Source organism: Fundulus heteroclitus, unplaced genomic scaffold, assembly GCF_011125445.2.
Source record: "Fundulus heteroclitus isolate FHET01 unplaced genomic scaffold, MU-UCD_Fhet_4.1 scaffold_42, whole genome shotgun sequence".
NCBI classification, from domain to species: domain Eukaryota; kingdom Metazoa; phylum Chordata; class Actinopteri; order Cyprinodontiformes; family Fundulidae; genus Fundulus; species Fundulus heteroclitus.
In genome coordinates this window covers 2,052,478-2,076,271 of record NW_023396835.1, presented here as the reverse complement: position 1 = coordinate 2,076,271, position 23,794 = coordinate 2,052,478, and the positions used below count along the sequence as shown (strand labels likewise).

Sequence of the window (23,794 nt, the reverse complement as noted above, 5' to 3'; positions counted from 1 at the left end):
ATGAAGCAGTGGCAGGCGTCAACTGGACCCATGAAAGCAGAGGCATTAGACAGACCCTAGGCAGCAGGTAGAGAAGCACTGGACAGATTCTTGGCAGAAGGAAGGAAAGATATCCATTCACCCAGACAACTCAGAATGAATAGCCACATCTAATCTCAAATAGTGAACTAAGACCTTTGAGGAGCTGCTCATCAATATCCATACTGATGTTGGACTTCTTGAAGCTTCTGTCCAAGTTCTGACTTGATTCCTGTGTCGTGGTGAGAGGAGGAAAAGCTGGACCAACTTGCTGACAGGTACTTGGGAGGAGCGTTGTGTTGAAGTGGTTTTGATGAAAATTGTAAAAATACATAAACTTCCAATCTGGCAGAAGGAGAACAGAGCTTTTACAAAGGACTGGACAGAAACACGGAAACAGGCATATTTACAGGAGGATCACTTGGAGAGCAAAAGAAAGCGGTAAGTATACTCTGAGGAAGAGAGGAGACATGACAGGCAAACCAGAAGGACTGATAAGGATAGATGAGCTGCAGCTGAAGGAGAGAGAATGCAGAACAATCAGGGGATGTGTGAAGTGGCTGAGACAAAGTAAAAGAATGGAGAAGAGGACGGAAAAGGGTAAATAATCCTGAATGGAGCTGAACAAGAAATCCTGAGGAAAATGTCAAACGAGGATCTAGTAAGAAACAACATACATGTCAAAGGATTACAAAAGAACACAAAAGAATGAACTAAAGGAATACACTACACAATAAATAGCGTAATAAAGGCACATATATGGCAACACCTTGCATACAATAATGAAGAGAGAACAGAACCAGATAAGGCTAGACCTAACATTAAATAATTATCAAACGAAGACAAAGAAAATCAAAATATAAACACCAACAAAACATGACATTAATATTGGAATCAGACATCTTTAAACCTTATATAACAGGCAATAGCCTTGTAGGGGCATTTCTGACAATTGCTTGGTGTTTGGGGTTTTTAGCTGTCATGGGAACTAATTTTAGAATAAGAACTTCAAACATGCCAGGCAATGAGAATGGGTTGGTATTTAGTGCCTCTGCAGGTCATGTGGGAAATACAGATGTCTGGTTCCTCCATTTACTACCATGATATCTGTATTCCCCACATGCCAGGTAATGCCCCTAGTTGAGCTTTTTGTGTTATTGCCTGGCATGTGGTGCTTACAGCTGTCATGGTTACTAATGCTGGAACCATACATCTGCAGGCCCCACATGCCAGATGATGAGTGTTGGTCAGGTTTGGTATTTTGTGTTGCTGTGTTTCAATAGCATGTGGGGCATCTAAATGTCTGGTTCCTCCGTTGGCCACCATCATATTTTTATGCCCACATGCTAAGGATTGAGCCTGGATGGGTGTTTTGTGCTGTTGTCTTGCATGTGGGGCTTACAGTTGTCATGGTCACTAATACTAGAACCACACAGCTAAATGCTCCACGTGTCAGACAATGAGCCTGGGTGAATGTTTTCGCTGCTGCTTGGTATGTGTGTTATTGTGTTACAATGTTTGAGCCTGGGTGGGCATGTCATGCTGTGGCCTGGCATATGGGGTGTACAGATGTTATTGTGCCTCAGTGTTGGCTCCAGACATGAGTACACCCCATAGGCCAGGCAATGAAACAGGGTGAGTTTTAGAATAAAAGCTTCAAACCCTGCATGCCAGGCAATGAGAATGGGTTGGTATTTAGTGCCTCTGCAGGTCATGTGGGAAATACAGATGTCTGGTTCCTCCATTTACTACCATGATATCTGTATACCCCACATGCTAGGTAATGCCCCTAGTTGAGCGTTTTGTGCTGTTGCCTGTCATGTGGTGCTTACAGCTGTCATGGTTACTAATGCTGGAATCATACATCTGCAGGCCCCACATGCCAGACAATGAGCCAGGGTTAGTATTTTGTGTTGTTGTGTTTAGTAGCATGTGGGGTATCTAAATGTCTGGTTCCTCCGTTGGCCACCATCATATTTTTATGCCCACATGCTAAGGATTGAGCCTGGATGGGTGTGTTGTGCTGTTGTTTTATCACTTTATTTTAGATCTATAATTACATATAAATACAGTATATATATATATATATATATATATATATATATATATATATATATATATATATATATATATATATATATATATATATATATATATATATATATATATATATATATATATATATAGCCTGGGTGGGCATATGGGGTATACAGGTGTTATTGTGGCATAGTGTTGGCTCCAGATCTGAGTACATCCCACAGGCCAGGCAATGAAACTGGGTGGGTTGTTTATGCTATTTCCTGGCATGTAGGGAGTATAGTTGTAATGGTTACCAATGTCAGAACCATATATCTGGAGGCCAAAGAGACCTGACAATGGCTCTGTCTGAATTCAGGGGCTGCATCCTTCAAAGGAACTGGTCTGCTTGGGCTGGGTCCTTCATGCGCCGCCAAAGATTGGAGCAAAACGTTAATCCTGTTTTCTCCACTGTACATAACTGCACATATTTTTTACTTTCCCATTTATATATTCATTATGGCCAAAAATCTTTTATTTAAAATGTTGTTTCATCAACTGTTATAATATCCTAATTTATTAATCAGCCAAATGTTTAATTTCATATTAAAATATACCACAAAACAAAACTAATTGATGACAAATACCCTTTTTCCAAATCAATAATAATAAATTAATAAAAATTAATTAATTCCAAGCTAAGCACTAACCCTATAACTTTGGGAGGAAGGTTTAAATCAATTTATTGTAGCAAATAATAATGAATAAACCGAACATTGACATTATATATCTTGTAATGAAGATAGATAAGATTAGATATCTTATTCCTTATAGTGTAAAGCCAGCACATGTCTGAAAGCAGTGTGTCGGTAGAAAGCTCTTCTCTCTCAGCGTGGTGAGCCTCGGCTGCCCAGTGGCTGTAAGCTGACAACAGGATCTGGCTGCGGTCCGATCACTCTGTTTTTTTAATTCAAGCGATGTGCCAACTAACCGAGCACATATTCCGGTTTTAGAAAGCCAACTTCTCGCCTAAAAACTTTAAAAAATTTACTTTTATGCCATAAAAAACGTAATATAGTCAACTTTATTCACAGCTTTTCAGTCCCCGTCACCATTGCTGTTTCTGGATAAAACGTTCTCTACAACCTACAATGAATTATAGGATAGGATTAGCAGTGAAGGACACACCGGACCCATCGTTTAAATTCTACAAAAGCAGGACACGTTTGTCGACCGCATTAGAAGGAGTCTTTGAAGGATTTGAGAATTTGAATAGCCTTCATCGCTTAATTTTATATTGAAATATACCATTAAACAAAATTAATTGATGACAAATACAATTTTTCGACATTATTAAAACATTTTCCAAGCCAAGCCCGAACCCTATAACTTTCGGAGCAAGGCTTAAATCGGTTTACTTGTAGCGAACAATAATGAATAAATCAAACATTGACATTATATATCTTGTAATGAAGATAGATAAGATTAGATATCTTATTCCTCTTAGCCTAAAGCCAGCACATGTCTGAAAGCAGTGTGTCGGTAGAAAGCTCTTCTCTCTCGGCGTGGTGAGCCTCGGCTGCCCAGTGGCTGTAAGCTGACAACAGGATCTGGCTGCAGTCCGATCACTCTTGAGCGTTTTTGTAATTCAAGCGATGTGCCAACTAACCGAGCACATATTCCGGTTTTAGAAAGCTAACTTCTTGCCTAAAAACTTTTTAAAATGTACTTTTATGCCATAAAAAACGTAATATAGTCAACTTTATTCACAGCTTTTCAGTCCTCGTCACCATTGCTTTTTCTGGATAAAACGTTCTCTACAACCTATAATGAATTATAGGATAGGATTAGCAGTGAAGGACACACCGGACCCATCGTTTAAATTCTACAAAAGAAGGACACATTTGTCGACCGCATTAGAAGGAGTCTTTGAAGGATTTGAGAATTTGAATAGCCTTCGTCGCTTAATCTTATATTGAAATATACCATTAAACAAAATTAATTGATGACAAATACCATTTTTCGACATTATTAAAACAATTTCCAAGCCAAGCCCGAACCGTATAACTTTCGGAGCAAGGCTTAAATCGGTTTACTTGTAGCGAACAATAATGAATAAACCAAACATTGACATTAGATATCTTGTAATGAAGATAGATACGGTTAGATATCTTATTCCTCATAGCGTAAAGCTAGCACATGTCTGAAAGCAGTGTGTCGGTAGAAAGCTCTTCTCTCTTGGCGTGGTGAGCCTCGGCTGCCCAGTGGCTGTAAACTGACAACAGGATCTGCCTGCAGTCCGATCACGGCGTTTTTTTAATTCAAGCGATGTGCCAACTAACCGAGCACATATTCCGGTTTTAGAAAGCTAACTTCTCGCCTAAAAACTTTTTAAAATTTACTTTTATGCCATAAAAAATGTAATATAGTCAACTTTATTCACAGCCTTTCAGTCCCCGTCACCATTGCTGTTTCTGGATAAAACGTTCTCTACAACCTACAATGAATTATAGGATAGGATTAGCAGTGAAGGACACACTGGACCCATCGTTTAAATTCTACAAAAGAAGGACACGTTTGTCGACCGCATTAGAAGGAGTCTTTGAAGGATTTGAGAATTTGAATAGCCTTCGTCGCTTAATTTTATATTGAAATATACCATTAAACAAAATTAATTGATGACAAATACCATTTTTCGACATTATTAAAACAATTTCCAAGCCAAGCCCGAACCGTATAACTTTCGGAGCAAGGCTTAAATCGGTTTACTTGTAGCGAACAACAATGAATAAACCAAACATTGACATTAGATATCTTGTAATGAAGATAGATACGGTTAGATATCTTATTCCTCATAGCGTAAAGCTAGCACATGTCTGAAAGCATTGTGTCGGTAGAAAGCTCTTCTCTCTTGGCGTGGTGAGCCTCGGCTGCCCAGTGGCTGTAAACTGACAACAGGATCTGCCTGCAGTCCGATCACGGCGTTTTTTTAATTCAAGCGATGTGCCAACTAACCGAGCACATATTCCGGTTTTAGAAAGCTAACTTCTCGCCTAAAAACTTTTTAAAATTTACTTTTATGCCATAAAAAATGTAATATAGTCAACTTTATTCACAGCCTTTCAGTCCCCGTCACCATTGCTGTTTCTGGATAAAACGTTCTCTACAACCTACAATGAATTATAGGATAGGATTAGCAGTGAAGGACACACCGGACCCATCGTTTAAATTCTACAAAAGAAGGACACGTTTGTCGACCGCATTAGAAGGAGTCTTTGAAGGATTTGAGAATTTGGATAGCCTTCGTCGCTTAATTTTATATTGAAATATACTATTAAACAAAATTAATTGATGACAAATACCATTTTTCAACATTATTAAAACATTTTCCAAGCCAAGCCCGAACCGTATAACTTTCGGAGCAAGGCTTAAATCGGTTTACTTGTAGCGAACAATAATGAATAAACCGAACATTGACATTAGATATCTTGTAATGAAGATAGATAAGATTAGATATCTTATTCCTCTTAGCGTAAAGCCAGCACATGTCTGAAAGCAGTGTGTCGGTAGAAAGCTCTTCTCTCTCGGCGTGGTGAGCCTCGGCTGCCCAGTGGCTGTAAACTGACAACAGGATCTGCCTGCAGTCCGATCACTCTTGAGCGTTTTTGTAATTCAAGCGATGTGCCAACTAACCGAGCACATATTCCGGTTTTAGAAAGCCAACTTCTCGCCTAAAAACTTTTAAAAATTTACTTTTATGTGATAAAATACGTAATATATTAAACTTTATTCACCACTGCTTTTTCCGGTTAAAAAATTCTCTTCAACCTGCAGTGAATCATAAAATAGGATTAGCAATGAAGGATACATCGGCCCCACCGTACAAATCGAGGAAAAGGACACATTTGTCAACCACAACTGAAAGAGTCTTTGAAGGGTTTTTAGAATTGGGGCAGCCTTCCTCGCTGGGCTGTGACTTAATCAGCCTATAAATTCCTCCTTCGAAGGATACAGCCCCTGAATTGAGACAGAGCCAATGAGCCTGGGTGGGTGTTTTGTGCCACTGTCTGGCATGTGGCGTGTACAGGTGTTACTGTGGCCCACTGTTGGCTCAAAACATCTGTTCTCCCCACATTCCAGTCAGTGAGGCGTGGAGGGTGTTTGGTGCCATTGCCTGGCATGTGGGGTATCCAGATCTCTGGTACCATCATTGGTCACCGTGACATCTGTATGCCTCATAAGCCAGGTTAATGGATCTCTACAACCTGCTCCATACACACCAGCAATACAACCCCATCAAACTCCATCACCTGCTGGTGGTGCTATCTGATGCGTCTACGAGTCGTTCTCTGTGTCTGCTGACCTTAGCTTACTGTTCCAACTGACTACTGGACACACCGGTAACTACCTGTAACACCACCACCTCACTCATATTGTCATCACTCATGCCCTTTGGGGGCTGATCTAGACTTAGCAGCTTCCTGCATGATTCATTCTGACACCTGGCGGTGGTCTGTCTGTGGAGCAGAATTAAACCAAACTGGACCATTTCTACTGGGTGCTGACTTGTTGATTCGGGTTTTGGTCAGTGGGTGTAGCTGTGATTAAATTAAACTGCCATTACTGGCAACCTGCATGTGCCCATGTGTTGCAAGGGCTCCTTGAAGGTTTGTAGTAAATGCTAACTGGCCTGTACTTGTATAGCGCTTTATCAAGTTTAAGCGCCTTACAGTACATTCAGTCATTCACCAGTTCATTCAGCCAGTCACACGATGGTGCTGGTAAGCTACATTGTTGCCACAGCTGTCCTGGAAAAGACTAACAGAAGCAAAGATTCCAGACAAAACAACTGGTGCCATCGGGCCCTCTGACCACCAACTGCAGAAAAAGCAGGAGAAGTGTCTTGCCCAAGGACACAATAACCCACTGGTTAAACGGTAAACTAGCTCCTGCGCCACTGTTGTCCTTGATTGAAGAGGTTGAAGTTAGTTTTCAGGTTAAAGCTCAAAGCATTTTGGGAATCAGTTCAAAGTAAAACCCTACTTTGTTTAAGGCCTTGCTGTTTTTTATGTGGTCTGAAAGGAAATGAGGCAGAGAGACGTGCAGCAAAGTTCTCTGTCCATGAGGACTCAAGGATAAGGACACCCGCTTTAAGGATTGACGTCTCTGTAAATGAATTACTCACCCTACCCTTGCTAAATTTCTGCAAACTGATTCACTCTTTGCTGGACTCATGAACCTTTAGGATGTACTCCATCTCTCACCCAGTCAATGTGTGATATTGCCTCCAGCCTCCCTAGACTCCCTAAGACCAAACTGATGTAGGCATTGGATGGATTATAACCCATCTTTCTAAGATTACTAAAGGAAAACACGGCCAAAACACAAAAAGCTTATGATTAGCTGCTGAGGGCATAAAGAGAGAGATAACCATTGTTAGTGGTCACAACTTTATATGTTCTAAATCCAGTGATTCCATTTACAATTTGGATTTGAACAGGTTATTTTAAAGGAGTCCAATCTAAAAGTTGACTATTACCTGCATGTTTGAGGTGCTTGTCTATTTCTGTACATTAGTGGGGGGAAAGTGACTCCAGTTTGCACATACTCATTTGGAGAGTCCACAATTACTTGGCAATTTATAAACGATCCTATTCTTCAAAAGTGACTTCATGACATATCATGGAGGATGGCTCATGGGATTCTGCCGGTCAGGACCGTCATGCACTCCCAGGACATGTGAGCTATATCTAAGTACTCCCGACCTGGTTGTGGCGCGCCTGAGTCGGTGAGGCACCTGGTCTAAGAGTGCAGTGCTGCCGTAGACCAGTGGGCGAAGCCTGGTTCCTTGCAATTCCCGTACTTACCAGCAGGGGAGGTCCTTCTTACCAGAGTGGATTCTTAATGGGTGAGCTGCAGCACACAAGTTGTAAAGAACACTGTGCCAAGCATTAGCTCACCCTTGCTGCCATCAAAGATACCATATAGACCTCCAGAAACTTGCTGGTGAGAAAGCACAAGCAGATTTCCCCCGTGGCTGTGATCCAGGTGGCAGAAGCAAAACAAAGCCCGGCACAGCTGCAAGCTGCTGGGAGCAAAGAGAGGACACAGCCACAAAGAAGCATCGCCTCTGTGCCCATTCGGACGAAGGAACCAGAGCCACACAGGAAAAGGTCAAAGCAGCAGCGGCCTGGCTCTCCGGGTGAGGCAGGTGGGCAGGAGCATCAGGGTGGGCATCCCCTCTGACCATCAACACTGTTTGCAAGAATGGGGCGGTTATTTGAAATTGTTAAGACATCACCTCACTCCTGTGTAGATTTTAAACGTGCAGTGTCACTTTGAAAATGTTCTATGTGAAAATCTCATACAAACCATTTTTAAATATTATTTAAAACATTGACATTATGACCAAAGTCTGAGAGACAACCTTGTCCCCAGTTCCTACCTCCTACATGCCCCAGCATGCCAATCAACAAGCTGAGCTTTTAGGAGTTAGCTGTAGTTTTGTTTTCTGCCCTCTGGTTCTAGTATTTGGATATGCAGGGAGGGTGACCTTGTGACAGTCAGCTGCAAGGCTGGTCTGAGGCTTCTTCACTTTTATTTGTTTTGGTCAAGATTCCCAGGTTTATTATGTGATTATCATTTTTCTTTAACACTAACTTCAACCTCTGCTATTGGTCAGAACTTTATATGTCATCTGTCCTTTGACCATCTTTAATCTATGGAGTGAAACAGGTTGTTAAAACCTTTCTGCCTCAGGACATTGAAAACATCATGCTTATCATACATAAAAACGCTGATTACCTCTGTGGCAGACTGGTGAAATCTCCAGGGTGTAACCTAGCCCCTGACCAAATGACTGCTGGATATTACCCACAGCTCATAAAATCCTCTTAGTTTGAAGGATTCTTTAAAGTAGTACAACAAGTCAGTACCACTATCATACAGACTTGACAGATTCTATGCCGGATGCACTTCATGACACAAAAGGGCTTTAAACACCGACACTTCTCAAGAATCCCCAAATTGTTCCTCTGGCCACCTTCGTAGTACAAGTGCTCCTCTACAATGCAAACTTTATCAACTGTCAGTGCCCCCTTCAAGATTCACCGATCCACAACCAGGATCAGAAGGACAATAGAAGGCAATCACTCCCTCCACCAATCTCCTGCCTAGCTCAACCTGTGTGGAACTACTCACCTCATCTACACCAGTAAGAAATTGTCTCCTCTCCTTTTACAACACATTCTAAATCCATTCCAGTTTCAGTTGGTAATCCACCTACTTCTCCTTTTAAAGAGGTCCACTGTTTCTTGTTCCCTGCATCCGTTTGAAGACCTTTCCATCAGAATCTTCAAGCCGCTCCTCTGGTGGCTCTCCTGGCACAAGAACTCCTCTGTAACTCATCACTCACTGACCTGCCTGTCCACCCTTCAATGTTTCACTGATCAACAACTCCAACAAGGAAAAGAAGCACCAAAGGAGACATTAATAACTCCACCAATCTGGATATCCTTGCCTCCTCTGCACCGGTAAGTAACCATTTCCATCTTCTTCTGTGTTTCTAACATTTCTGAAGTCTTAGACTTACTTTTGCCATCTCTCCTTAAACAAAATCTGATTTATTTGTCATTGCTCAGATAATGGACTCCAGCAAAGTGTTCCTAAGTCCCTACATTTGTCTTAATAACGCTCCTTAAGAACCACCACACTGCTCCTCCAGCAGTCCTCCTGGCTCACCTGCTTGTCCATCCTTCAACAATTCACTGATCAACAACTCCAACCTGGAAAAAAAGGACAAAATAACACAATGACTAACTCCACCAATGACAAAGCTCCTTCCTAGCTCAACCTGTGTGGATATACTCAGCACATCTGCACCAGTAAGAATTTGTCTCCTTTCCTTTTACAACACATTCTCAATCCATTCCAGTTTAAGTTAGTAATCCACTTACCTTTCCTTTTAAAGAGGCACTTTTTTCTTGAGGCAGACGCCACATTGTTCACCTCCTACAAGTGGTAATCAGATTCTCTTCTTCTTTAGATCTAATATTTCTGGAGTTCTCACACTTACCTTTGCTGTCTCTCCTTAACAGAAATCTGTTTTTTCTGTCAGTACTCAGATGCTGGATTCCAGCGTATTGTTCCTCAGTCCCTCCATCTGTTTTGACAACTCTTCTTAAGAACCGCCCTCCTGGCACACCTGCCTTTCCATCCTTCAGAGATTCACCATAGTCACCTTGCCTGCACCAGTAAGAAACCTTCTCCACACATTTTACAACACATTCTGAACCCATTTCAGTTTCAGATATTAACCCACTTACTTCTCCCTTTAAAGACCAGCAGGTCTCCTGAGGAAGACTACAGACTGTTCACCTCCTACAAGTGGTAATCCAGCTCTCTTCATCTTTGAGAATAATGTTCCTGGAGTTCTGACATTTGCCTTTGCTGTCTCTCCTTGACAGAAATCTGTTTTCTTTGTCAATCCAGCATACTGTTTCTCATTCCTGGATTCTATTTATTGAACTCTCCTTAAAAATCTCCACTCAGATTTTCTGGCTGACCTCCTGGAACAATGGCTCTTCTTTAAATCATCGTTCCCTCACCTCCTGGTGGACCCTCCAACATTTCACAGAGCCACAACTCACACCTTGACAAGAAAGACAAAAGACACTTGTCATCTCCACCAATCTCCTGCCTAACTCAACCAGTGTGGATAAAGTCATCTTGTCTGCACCAGTAAGAAACCATCTCCACACATTCTCAACCTTCGCACATTTCACTTTCAGATATTAACCCATTTCCTTTCCCCTTAGTGCCGTCCTGGGTTCTTGATCCATAGCAAGAAGAATCATCAAACTTTGCAGATTCACCAATAAACCTTTTAAACTTTCCTTTGGTTTCTGTGATTATTACCTGGGTGAAACTTTCATTCTATAAGGAACATGACATTAGCTGGTCAAGAAGATGGCTGGGTCGATGGATGATTACCCATCTTTCTGAAATGATAAAATAAAGTTAGTCAAGAAAGTCAAATAGCAGAAGAACCTGCAGAAAAATGTACAAATTTGAATTATATATGTTTTTTAAAGTTACAAAATAGCAAATAATAGAAAATGTATGTAGATGACATCCAAGAAAAGTCTGTGATGCTCAGACCAGGTGAGGGGAGGAGGATGTTGTCCATTAATCAAGCTGACTGCCCGTTTGGGAAAAAGTGCTCAGAAACCTGCTGGACCTGGAACAAAGATGATCTGATGATCCTGAGTGAAATCTGTTCATGTGTGGTGTGCTAGCTGTCTGACCGGAAACCACACACTGTACGACCAAACCTGTTATATCTACGATTTTGTAGCGTGATGTGTGGTGTCTCTCAGGCTTTGGAGATCGCCGACTATTTTAAAATCTTGCCACGTGAACCAGCCTTTATACCTCAGACTTCCAGTACCAAACACACTTCTGTAATCTGCAGAAATACTCAGATAACTTTACAGTCGTTGGACGCATCAGAAATGGACAGGAAGCGGAGTCCAGGGAGCTGATGGACCGCTTTGTGGCATGGTGTGGAAACAATCATCTCATTCTAAATGTGTATAAAACACAGGCGATGATTGTAGATTTCAGGAGAAACTGGAGTAGTAACAATACTATTAGCATCCTGGGACCAGAAGTGGAGGCAGAGGAGTATAAATGCCTTGGTGTTCACCTGGACAACAGACTGGACTGGAGACCCAACTGTGAAGCTGTCAGCAAGAAGGGACAGAGCAGACTGGACTTCCTGAGGAAGCTCAGCTCCTTCAGGGTTTGCAGCAAGATGCTTCTAGAAGTCTGCTGTGTAGAGCGTGATCTCCTCTGCCATCATCTGTTTGGGTATCAGCATCAGAGAAACTGACTTAAAGAAGCTCAACAATCTGATAAAGAAGGCCGGTTCTGTTCTGGAGATCCTTCTAGAACATCTACAGAGGACTTTGTAATGAAGGGATCCTTCTTAATTGAAGAACATTATGAGCAACCATGAGCATCTTCTTCATCAGACTGTCGTACAGCAACAGAGAGTCTTCAGTCAGAAGTTTCTGGTACAGGAGATCCTTCCTGCCTGTAGCCATCAGCGTTGACAACAGCTCATTGAAGAAACTCCAGTAACATGAGTTATACCAACATTTAATTTACCTCTGGGGTTAAGAATGTATTTTTAAATTAGAATTGAACTGGTAGGGATGGAGATGAGCAGATCTCCTAAACTGCTTTATTTGACAAGCAAAAAACCCTCAATGTCTCGTCAAGTACAGCCTCTGTTCTGCTGTTTTCTGTTATTAATCTTGTGGGTCTCTGACTATGGAACAGAGCAACAGTAACATTCCTGACAGCGCCACATCCAGCTGCCTCTGAAAGATTTTCTGCGTCTCCTCCGTTATTAAAAAGCTGCCGTTGGCATAAAAACGGAGAGCAGCACAAAGAAATTGTTCAGAACTGAGAGCATTCCCTCACTGTGTTAGAAAAGCGATGTGCGAGCTGAGAATAATGAAATAAATCATCTGACGAACCCAAAGAGCGTTCCACTGGTCAGTCATTCACCCATTCTTGCACACATTCACACCCTGATGGTGGTGAGCTACATTGTAGCCTCAGCTGCCCTGAAGCAGACTGACAGAAGAGAGGCTGCCACATGTTGGGGCTAAATCTCACTGCAGAAAATGGAAATAATTTAAATAAATTAGGGGGAACATTGAGCAGCACTCTGGCTCCTATTGAAGCTGAGTTTGTTCTGAACTTAGCAGAAGAAGAAGATCTGAGCTTTTATCTGGCTCTGAAATGGCAGGTGCAGAAATAAACAAGTAGTGATTGTTAAATAGTTAAATAGTTGTTGTTCAGAGGGACAGAGGACAATAAGCGCGCTTTTATCAGGAGGTTTTCTTCCTCCTTCAGGCAGAGAGCTGCTGTGATTGGTGGAGGAGAAACAGGTTTTTATCCTGATGCTGCAGTAAGAGCAGAGCTGAGCTGCTCCTCTAAAATCTTTCTGTCATTATTCATGAAATCAGAGCAAATTAAGAACAGATAAGACAACAAAATAGCTGCAGAACCACTCTTTGTTCATCCAGGATGTTTCCTTCAATCATTTCCAGGAAAATGAATCAATTGGCCTAAGAGGATGAAAGAAACCATAAATATTACTAAACTATAATAACAGTAAATATAAATACAAACACTGTATCAGCTGAAGGCCTTAGTCCTTTGTGAAATAAATGACAATGACGATAAATAAAACAGGGAAAAGGGAGAGTTTGGTTCTTTAGATGAGACAGTGGTTGAAGAAAGCTTCTGAGTTCTAGAGCAACTTTCATCAGACACAAGAGCAAACTCTGTTCCTGCAGGGATTACTCAGGCTGCTACCAATAAAAACAAACACATAAAGCACGTTTCTTTTTCATTTATAGCAGATAAAAAACTCGGTCTAGAGGCAAAGGACTGCAGCATATCGTTACTTAGATGGAAGTAAATTAAATTTCTTCTGCTGTTGTATCAAACTTCAACTATTTCTGGGCAGGGCTAAGTCCCCATATTATACCTGGGTGTTCACGTCAACAATAAACTGGACTGGACTCATAACACAGATGCTCTGTACAAGAAGGGCCAGAGCCGCCTCCACCTCCTGAGGAGGCTGAGGTCCTTTGGAGTGAGCAGACCCCTGCTTAAGACCTTCTATGACTCTGTGGTGGCCTCAGCCTTCCTCTACGCTGTCGTCTGCTGGGCTCCTGGCAGCGCAGAGCGGGACAGAAAGAGGCTGAATAAGCTGGTGAGGAAGGCCACTTCTGTCCTGGGCTGCTCTCTGGACTCTGTGGAGGAAGTGGCTGAGAGGAGGGTGTTGTCCAAGCTCACATCCATCATGGACAACACCTTCCACCCCCTGCACCAGACTGTAGAGGAGCTGAGCAGCTCCTTCAGTTCCAGACTTAGACACCATGTCTGTAAGAAGGAGCGCTACCGCAGGTCATTCATTCCTGCTGCTACCAGATTATATAACGCTGCAATATCATAGTAACCATAACCGTTATAAGTAACGTACAATAATCTGCAACTCATGTGAATTCAATCTCTGGATTATACGTATAACTGTTACAATTACTGTAACAAGTGTTTTGCAGTAACTATGTGCAATAATGTGCTGTTATATTATTGTGTTATATTATTATGTTATAAAGGTCATTCATTCCTGCTGCTACCTGATCAAACTCGCTGCTTTATAACTGTAACCATTATAGTAATTACTGCAACCATGCACCATAGCTGCATCAATTACTATAATAACATATGTGCAATAACCTATTTATACAAGGTGCTATAACCCGTGCAATAATCCTGAGCAATAATCTTGTATAAAGTGTATAATAACATATGTGCAATAACCTATTTATACATAGGAGTGTACAGAATTATATATAGCTGTATAACTGTATCTAACTGATTCTACTTACGTACTTTGACACCTTCTTCTGACTTTTGACTATTGAGCCGATGGGTCAAGTGAATTTCTCTATTGTGAGATCAATACAGCTTATCTTATCTTATCTTATCTTATTTCAGGATCCTAACAACCCTCTGGTGCAGCATTGATCACTACTGAAACACACACGTGTCTCTGAGCAGTCAGCAAAGCAGCAATCTGACTGAAGCTTGTTTCCTTTGCTGAAATGTGGGGGAACCTGGTGAAGGTGAAGCCTCTCCTCTTCAGCGCCTCCTCAGCCAGGTGGTCCAGCACCAGGCAGACGTGCTCACCTGAGCCCGACTTCAGTCTGGAGGGAGGAAAGTCCACCTGGACACCCTGACAGAGACGGGAGAGACCATCCCTACATCTCTGCTGCTTCTCTTTCAACACTTTCATCCATTCAGCAGCTCATTCACCGTCACTGCAAACTTATTCAGCAGATTTACTGCAGCAGATAAAAAGCAGACGTTTGCTGAAAAAGGTGAGAAACCCCCAGCTGGAGCGTTTCAGCTAAGAAGCAGAGACAGAAACCACAGCGATGGCTTTAAATGGCCGCTGCTGCAGCAACTCAGCGCCGTTCCGGCTCCAGCATGATGGACTCACCAAGGCCCTGAGTTCTGCCAGGATGTTGGACACGGTGGCGTTGGGCTCGTCGTACTCCTGGGGCTCTGTGAACGGCCGCCCCGCCACGTTGATGAGCCAGGCAGCGATGATGGTGAACATGTAGAACTGCTCGCCGGGGTTGGACGCCAGGTAGGGACTGGAGACAAAGTAATGTCTGCGCAGGAAGAGCAGAAGGCTTCATCAAGCTGCTCAACACGTTTCCTTCCAGCTGGGCTGGGATTTCAACCCACAACCGTTCTAGCAGACCTGCTGGAAACCATCCCTGACTTAGTTCAGGGTTCCTACTTTACACTTTTTAACGCCACTTGAAATAAAAAGTTAAGACCAACAAACTGCTTTACCCAAATGTTTATTTTAACATAAAGCGTTACTTTCTGGTCAGTAGAATGTTTCTAATTTTGAAAAACTTTCCATACAGGAAGAAAGCTAAAAGCACATAAATGGTAGATATATTTTTTAACAACTATTGAACTGAATTCATGAACTTTGTTTTGTTCCCTAGTAAAATAAACAACCATTTCTACATTTGGCTACCAAGGGCCCTTTGAGGGTTGGGGGGGGGGGGGGGGGGGGGGTACTTCCTACCAGGGCCCTCTGACTAACCACAGGCCCTTAGGGTTCTTTTAGCGGGCTCCACAGCTGGCCCTGCTAGTCAGCCGTGGGCCCTGATGAAAGCACCCTCACCCTGGGACCTTGGTAAGAGTGGATGTGGAAGGGCCCTTGCCCTGCTTTTGGGCCCCTTGTGTAAATGGACGAGGGGTGGAGGATATTTTCAGCAGGCCCTATGACTACCAGGGCCCCTAGCCCTGCTTTTGCCTTATAACAATGGATGGTGTGTGGTGGGCCTCTGACTGATTTCGAGAGCCCCTACCAGGGGTCTCTGAATTACCACATGCTCCGGGTAAGGGTGCTTTTAGTGGGCCCCTCATGGATCCCAGCTAGTATGCTTAAAAGAGTTGGACTCTAGATCGATCCACATGTAGTGTCATCGCTAATGCGGTACGGCGCACGTGACGTCACCGTCTCAAGAGCAACGCCCCTTTTGCCGCTTAGGTAGGGCATACAGGAGAGAACGCATACAGGAGAGAACGCACGGATAACAGATCTGACCGACTTTACAGCCGTTAAACTTTCCCAAGACGATGTCCCAGGCACACGGTTTACTGGTCGCACTGTCGAAGAACACACCAACCTTCAGCTCAAATGATGGCTTGAGGTTCGAGGGCTTAAAAAGACTGGAAAACTGGCCGAGTTGATGAACGGTAAGCTTTGTTTTTTTTTCCTGCGTGGCGATCATGGCAGCGTCGGCCGTTTTTTTTTTTTTTTGTTGTTGTTTGCAATCACCGTCCAGGAATGGGTATATGTTTAATGTTTGTCTCATTTGAAATGTTTTTGAGTAAGCCTGGTAGCAGGCTATCATGTTAGCGCCTGCTAGCCTGGTAGCAGGCTATCATGTTAGCGCCTGCTACCATGATAGCCTATATGCTGTCATGGTAGCAGGCGCTACTTTATTAACATGTCGGCCACCAAAATACTCTTACCTTGACTTGATGTCGCTGGAATTGGGTCAGGATGTTCTTCGGTTGGGCCCTTTCCTCCGACAAAATGCTTGCTACATATGTAGGTGAATTTGGTAACTTTTTCCGGGTTGAACTGTTGTGTAGGCCGACCGCCCCGGTGTTCCAAGCGTACACATTTCTCCTTGGCAGTCTTGAAGAAAACATCCTTCATATACGGCCGATCAGCGTAACTCGAGTCGCTGTTGCACGTTCCATAGCAACAATGTTTAAAAAACCATGGTCTTAGATTTGGAAAAAGCAGTCGTTTACCGAGTAAAACCTAGGCTAACGCACGTCTCTTACAGCGAAACAACGGCGGCTTTCCGGAGTTTGCCCCACTGCGTACCACGTGATGTGACGTCATCGTGACGTTGTGTTTCTAAAAATAGCTCGCGCGCGGTACCGCATTGTAACTGCACGGATCTCAGCATGGATCTCAGACATGTCGTCAATGACAAGACTTCAAATAACAAATGTGGCACTTGTGATGTGAGGTGTTAATTGTAAAATGAGACCTGTGTTTTACCATAGTAACAACCGGGGCTAAAAAAGGGGGGAGAAACAAAGTGCTCTACCAAGTGCGATGTGTAATAAATTGGAGTAAAGAGAGAGCAACGGTCTTAAACTCTGGCATGAATGCAAAAGTGCTGTTTCATACAGATCCTGCGCACACACTTGATGTTCTTTTCATGCCTGACAATATGTCCAATAGCGAGCTCTCTTTAAAGGCTAACTCACTCGCTGCAGCATACCCTTCAGATTTGAACATGAGCCTGGCAGATGAACTGATACAATACAAATCATTCATATCAGAAAAAGAAAAATGTCCATGTAAAATGCTCAAAACCATGATTGATTTGGATTTACAGTCAACCTTTCCGAATGTCTACATAGCACTTAAACTTTTTTTTTGTTAACAATGAACTCATGATTAGGATGTGCCAAAACCGCTTGAACTCCCTGTCACTTCTGGCCATTGAATCAGACCTGGTTAGACAGCTTAATTTTGATGAATTAGTGGATGACTTTGCAAGAAGGAAGAGTAGAAAAAAAGTTAGATACAATGGATTATTAATGCCTGGGTTAGGGTTAATTGACAGGTTGTTTATCATTTCTCGTTTTAAAGTCTTGACAGTATATCTAATCGGAACTCCATTTATAGGTTCATGGCAAATTAGAATTTTCCAAATGTATCAAAACTCTCCCCTCTTTTAAAACGTGACTCATGCAGGCTGTCACGCGATGCGTTCTATTGGATCACCGGCGCAAAAGCGCGACGGGTAGCCTATTAGTTTTTTTGTTTTATTCTGTTATAGCATGCTTCCTTGCCTTGCCTTGCCTTGCCAAGTGTAGATGGCAGAAAATAGTGAATAGAAAATGTAATGAACGTACAATTAGAGTCAAGGATTTAAACATAGTAAGTATAGTATGTGTGGCAAGTAGACAAATGGACCATATAGCTAATAGCAAGATTTAATGCAGCCACAATGATTTCAGGTAGGACAATATGGTTTCCTTTATCATATGCCCGCCATGGCAGCACTAGTTAGCAATAAAGTCTCCAGAAATATAATGCGACTGCGTCCGGTAGTGTGTGTCGTTATATCTTAGGTTAGATTTCATAGCTTCATAGCTTTTATAACTTGTCTGTCTGAATTCCTTGCCAGGGGCCCAGACTACCCAGACGGGCCCCAGAGCCTCAGCAGGTTCTGTTCTTCCAGACGGGACGGGAGTGTTGTTCTGTCCTGAAGACTGAGCAGAAAACCAGCAAACATGTGTTTTGTACTATAAAAACTATTTATTTAGTTTTGTAATATATTTTGTGTTTTTGTTGTTTAAATAAACTGATTTTTTTCTAAATGGCTGAATTATTTTCAGGTGTAATTATGCAAAGCGTCCACCAGATGTCGCCGTTGTAGCATCTCAATCAGCGTCTGTTGAGCTTTAACGGATTAAAACTGATTAGTTTTGATGGGAGCAAAGAAAGAAAGATTTCCTGCAGAGCTCGCCAGGAAAGCAGAAACTTCCCACAATATTTGTGCTGAGATTTACTGGAAAGTTCAACCAAAACCTCTCATAACCGGATATTTGTGCCGGAAGACAATGCTGAACCCTTCAAAATAAAATGCTTACAAAAATAAAGAAAGAAAGGTGAGAAAAATATTTTTTTTTCTTGGTGTATGTACACTTTTAGTATAGATTCCCGACAATGTTGTATAAATGAGGCCCTGCTCCTTATTCTGCAGGCTGTAAAACCTGATAACCCTCCCTGTTCTTCCTGCTCTCAGACACACCTTGAAGCTGGTGGAGCAACATCTGCTGGAGGTGAAAGCTGATTGGCTGCAGCCTCTCTGCTCTGACACGTGATTCGTAGATCAGAGCTCAGAGCTGTTGCTGTTTTCAGGAAATGAAACTCACACAGTCACTGTGACCGAGAGGAGAAATGGAGCAGAACCAGCTGGACCGAGAAACCTTGTCCTGTTCGATCTGTCTGGATCTACTGAAGGATCCGGTGGCTATTCCCTGTGGACACAGCTACTGTATGAAGTGTATTAAAAACTTCTGGGATGAAGAGGATCAGAAAGGAATCCACAGCTGCCCTCAGTGCAGGGAGACCTTCACACCGAGGCCCGTTCTGAAGACAAACACCATGTTAGCAGCTTTAGTGGAGCAGCTGAAGAAGACTGGACTCCAAGCTGCTCCTGCTGATCTCTGCTATGCTGGACCTGAAGATGTGGCCTGTGATTTCTGCTCTGGAAGAAAACTGAAAGCCATCAAGTCCTGTTTATTCTGTCTGGCCTCTTTCTGTAAGAAACACCTTCAGCCTCATTATGATTCAGCTGCATTCAAGAAACACAAGCTGGTGGAGCCCTCCAAGAACCTCCAGGAGAACATCTGCTCTCGTCATGATGAGGTAATGAAGATGTTCTGTCGTACTGATCAGAAGTGTATCTGTTATCTCTGCTCTGTGGATGAACATAAAGGCCACGACACAGTGTCAGCTGCAGCAGAAAGGACTGAGAGGCAGAGAGAGCTGGAGGTGAGACGAGAAAACATCCAGCAGAGAATCCAGGACAGAGAGAAAGACGTGAAGCTGCTTCAACAGGAGCTGGAGGCCATCAAGCACTCTGCTGATAAAACAGTGGAGGACAGTGAGAAGATCTTCACTCAGCTGATCCGTCTCATCCAGAAAAGAAGCTCTGATGTGAAGCAGCAGATCAGATCCCAGCAGGAAACTGAAGGGAGTCGAGTCAAAGAGCTTCAGGAGAAGCTGGAGCAGGAGATCACTGAGCTGAAGAGGAAAGACGCTGAGCTGAAGCAGCTCTCAGACACAGAGGATCACAACCAGTTTCTCCACAACTACCCCTCACTGTCAGCACTCAGTGAGTCTACACACTCATCCAGCATCAAGATCCGTCCTCTGAGCTACTTTGAGGATGTGACAGCAGCTGTGTCAGAGCTCAGAGATCAACTACAGGACATCCTGAGAGACGCATGGACAAACATCTCACTGAGACTCACTGAGGTGGATGTTTTACTGTCAGAACCAGAACCAAAGAGCAGAGCTGGATTCTTGAGATATTCATGTGAAATCACACTGGATCCAAACACAGCACACAGTCGTCTGTTACTATCAGAGGGGAACAGGAAGGTGACATGGATGGATCAATCTCAGTCTTATTCTAGTCATCCAGACAGATTCACTGGTTATGTTCAGGTTCTGAGTAGAGAGAGTCTGACTGGACGTTGTTACTGGGAGGTGGAGAGGAGAGAGAGAGTTTATGTAGCAGTCGCATACAAGAATATCAGCAGAGCAGGAGGAGGGAATGAATGTTTATTTGGAGCTAATGACAAATCTTGGGCATTAAATTGTTTCAATGGAGGTTATAAATTTGGTCACAACAACATCTGGACCTCCATCTCAGGTCCTGGTTCCTCCAGAGTAGGAGTGTACCTGGATCACAGAGCAGGTATTCTGTCCTTCTACAACGTCTCTGAAACCATGACTCTCCTCCACAGAGTCCAGACCACCTTCACTCAGCCGCTACATGCTGGAGTTTGGGTTTATTACGATATATTTGTCAGCAATGAGAACTTTGCAGAGTTTTGTAAACTCAAGTAAACTGAAATATTTCTGAACTGTTTGATTCCTTCTAAAGTTTTTTATTCAATCATTTTAATGTCCTTGCTGTTAGTTTTTTTTTTGTTCAGGTGTTTCACGCCATTCTCTTATAGTTAAAATATAAATTTGCCCCCAGTAATTTTTTGTAGGTTTATTTAATTCCTTTTCTAGGCATTGAGGTTACAGGAGGAAAACTGAATTTATTTAACAGCATAATTTCTTCAAAAATAAAAAGTTCCAGTTGCTTTAAAGCTTTTAGCAGCTTCTTTGATCTTTTGATTGATCTTTTTCATATAATATAAATTCAATCTTGAGAAGTTCATCAATTCAAGCAACTTAAAGATCCCTTTCAGTTTTCTTCATGAATGTTAATTAAAAATTCATCATTAAAACAGAAATGATTGATAAAATGTAAAGATGTGCATGTCTGTGACATATTCCCAAATAAAGAACCATTTTCATGGTTACCACTAAGATCTCAGATGCTTTCATTTACTGAACCTTTGCAGGTGATGAACACAAACCTGAACCCTGGATCTCATCACCAGATGATGCATTTTTCCTGCTACCAGAAGTGCAGCAGATAAAAAGTTTTCTCTGATTCTGAAACATATTGATTATACAGTGAATTACACAGAAGGAAATTTATCATCTGAATCATTTTATTCCCAGTTTACAAACTAGAGCAAAGAAGCTGAACAACAGTAACACCTTATCATCAATCAGCAGTGACTCATAATTAGCATCACTTCACGATTATTATTACAATCCAGACATTCAGCTGCTGAAGTTAACAGAAAACAATGTTTCCTTAGTCGTGTTTATCTGGATATCTGGGTTCTCAGCTGGATTTCTACTTGTTTTATGGGAAGAAGGTTGTTTCACAGACAGAGGTACAAACTGAGGCCGATTCACAAAGCTGTTTATAGCTGCTAAATGTTTCCTAAACTGAGTTTCTGTCTGCTTCTAGTTCTGAGACTAGACACAAAGGCAGATCTGCAGCTAAAGGTGCTTCACACAGCAAACTCCCTCTTTGCTGAAGCCGTTTGAGTCCATTTAAAAAAGGCAGTCTGCATGGATTTGTAATCAGGCTGGTGGAGAAACCCTGGACTAGATGATGGAGGGAATGGAGGCTGGGATCCTGGTTGCTGACGACGGCCCTCTGACAGACGCCTTTCCTTTGGACATCTTTAACGTGGCTGTGGTGCTAGAGGAGAAGATCAGCCTTCATGACCTCAGAAATGTTCCCAACACCTTTGTTCATGGGAGCAATCTGCTGCCTTGACCTGGAGGATCTCCACCAGATGAAGTCCTTTTTGACTTCCTTCAAAGAGTCATGAAGGTTAAACCAGACCAGAGCTCTGCTAGGATTCATGGACTCAGAAATAAAATGCTTAGAAGCTGTAAAAGAATAAAAAATATAAAGCCTTATGAAAACAAGCCTCAGCCTGTTTAGTTCTATTCTGTTCAAATTATTGAAGATTTTTGCTCTTTACTCATTTGCCACATTCACCAAAGAAAGATAAAAACTGATTTTAAAAAGCTGCAAACACTGTTCTGACCTCCAGCTTTGATCATTTAGAAATGAACATATCTTTGTTTTTACGTCCAGTTTTATAAATCTGAGAAGAGCAGAGGTATCACATCAGGAATCCTCCACAGCAGATTTATCCACTAAAGCCTTTACAACAGCTGAGGCCAACAGCAGATTCTGAGCTTCTTGGTTCATGTGAGCAGCTTCTCTGTCCAGCCTCTGGAGGTTTCTGCTTTCTGTCACCTTAAAGAAAATATTTACTTTGGTTAAACGGTCAGTTTAAAACGGTCAAGGATGACGTCTCTTCACTTTGTTCAAGCTCTGTTCAGTTAAAGTTAAATTATACAAAAAGTGTTCAATTTAAAAACTGTGTTAAATCAATCCAGAAATGTGTGCTGGTTAATCTGGGTGAGGACAGTTTTTCTGCTTTTATAATTTGGTTTAACTTGCAATATTAAGTTTAAACAACTTGCAATTCAAGATCAATAACATGTTAGAACTATTAAAAACAAGGTTTAAATAACTTTTCCTTTGCTGTTTAAATCAGCTTGATTAATTTTAATTTCTAAATTTAAACAAACATCACTTTCTAATGGACTTGTATTTTCAAGGTAGCAGGTGAATTTTCATCTTAAATCAATGCCCCTTCAAATGCTCTAGAGGGCGCTGTCCTCCTGGAAACAGTGAGGAAGAGGAGGTTAAAGCTGCTGCACTCAGGGCATCAGCCTGATGAAGATTGAGCATTAAAGCTGAGAGAAAGGCTGCAGACATGTTGGGCCTTCTTCACCAGGTGGGAGGTGTTCTCAGTCCAGGAGAACTCAGCATAGATGGACTGCTTGGAACATGGCAGTGGATACAATTTATTTCTTTTTTTCTCTTAAATATTTTATTATTATTAATGATTAACATTTGTAACAAATATGGCATCAATCTCAAATAGGATCCTGACCTGAAATAGTGCAATATCTGCTGATCCCATACATAGAAGGAAAAACAAATATAGAAATGAAAGAATACATAATAAATTTAATGAATACTAAATAAAGGATGTGTTATTGAAAGAACTTAAAGAAATTATTCAATTTAAGCGATTCTAAAGTTTTTTTCTCTTTTTGGGGTCCAAAAAAACGAATTTAACTTTTAGAAAAGGAAGTTTGGACTATTGAGGAAATCCAGTGGTGCACATCCTCCCTTAGAGCTTTCCTGAACACACAGTCATAAAATAGATGTTCTGTCGATTCAGCATCACTAAATGAACGAGTTTAATTATCAACAGCAAAACGACGTCTGAGGGATTCTCTTGAGGTTAAACACCTGACAAGATCTAGAAGTGGATTTCCTTCACTTTTGGAGAATTGAGAAGATTTAAATAATTTGTTCAAACTTTTTTCTGTTGATCTCCTGAGAATAATTGTGAGACAGAATCTGCATTTAAT

General features: G+C 42.0%; 2 protein-coding genes and 1 long non-coding RNA gene across 7 annotated transcripts in view; all 3 read left to right on the top strand.

Annotated features, from left to right (window-relative positions):
- Positions 1-23,794, top strand: part of LOC118560306 (trichohyalin-like) — a 190,389-nt gene that overhangs the window by 118,672 nt on the left and 47,923 nt on the right. The gene's annotated exons all lie outside the window — the stretch shown is intronic.
- Positions 8,083-10,928, top strand: LOC118560348. 5 transcript variants are annotated; one of them, XR_004929268.1, is made up of 8 exons: positions 8,083-9,247; positions 9,334-9,566; positions 9,736-9,917; positions 10,004-10,053; positions 10,151-10,286; positions 10,373-10,422; positions 10,585-10,773; positions 10,851-10,928. It is a non-coding gene; the product is annotated as an uncharacterized LOC118560348 (long non-coding RNA). The 5 variants fall into 5 exon arrangements; XR_004929267.1 differs by having other exon boundaries at positions 10,131-10,286; XR_004929265.1 differs by having other exon boundaries at positions 9,736-10,053.
- LOC118560321 (E3 ubiquitin/ISG15 ligase TRIM25-like) lies at positions 19,145-22,184 on the top strand. Its single transcript, XM_036131259.1, has 2 exons — positions 19,145-19,615; positions 21,915-22,184. Exons 1-2 carry the CDS (start codon positions 19,145-19,147, stop codon positions 21,936-21,938), a joined length of 495 nt encoding a protein of 164 aa, XP_035987152.1. The 3' UTR covers positions 21,939-22,184.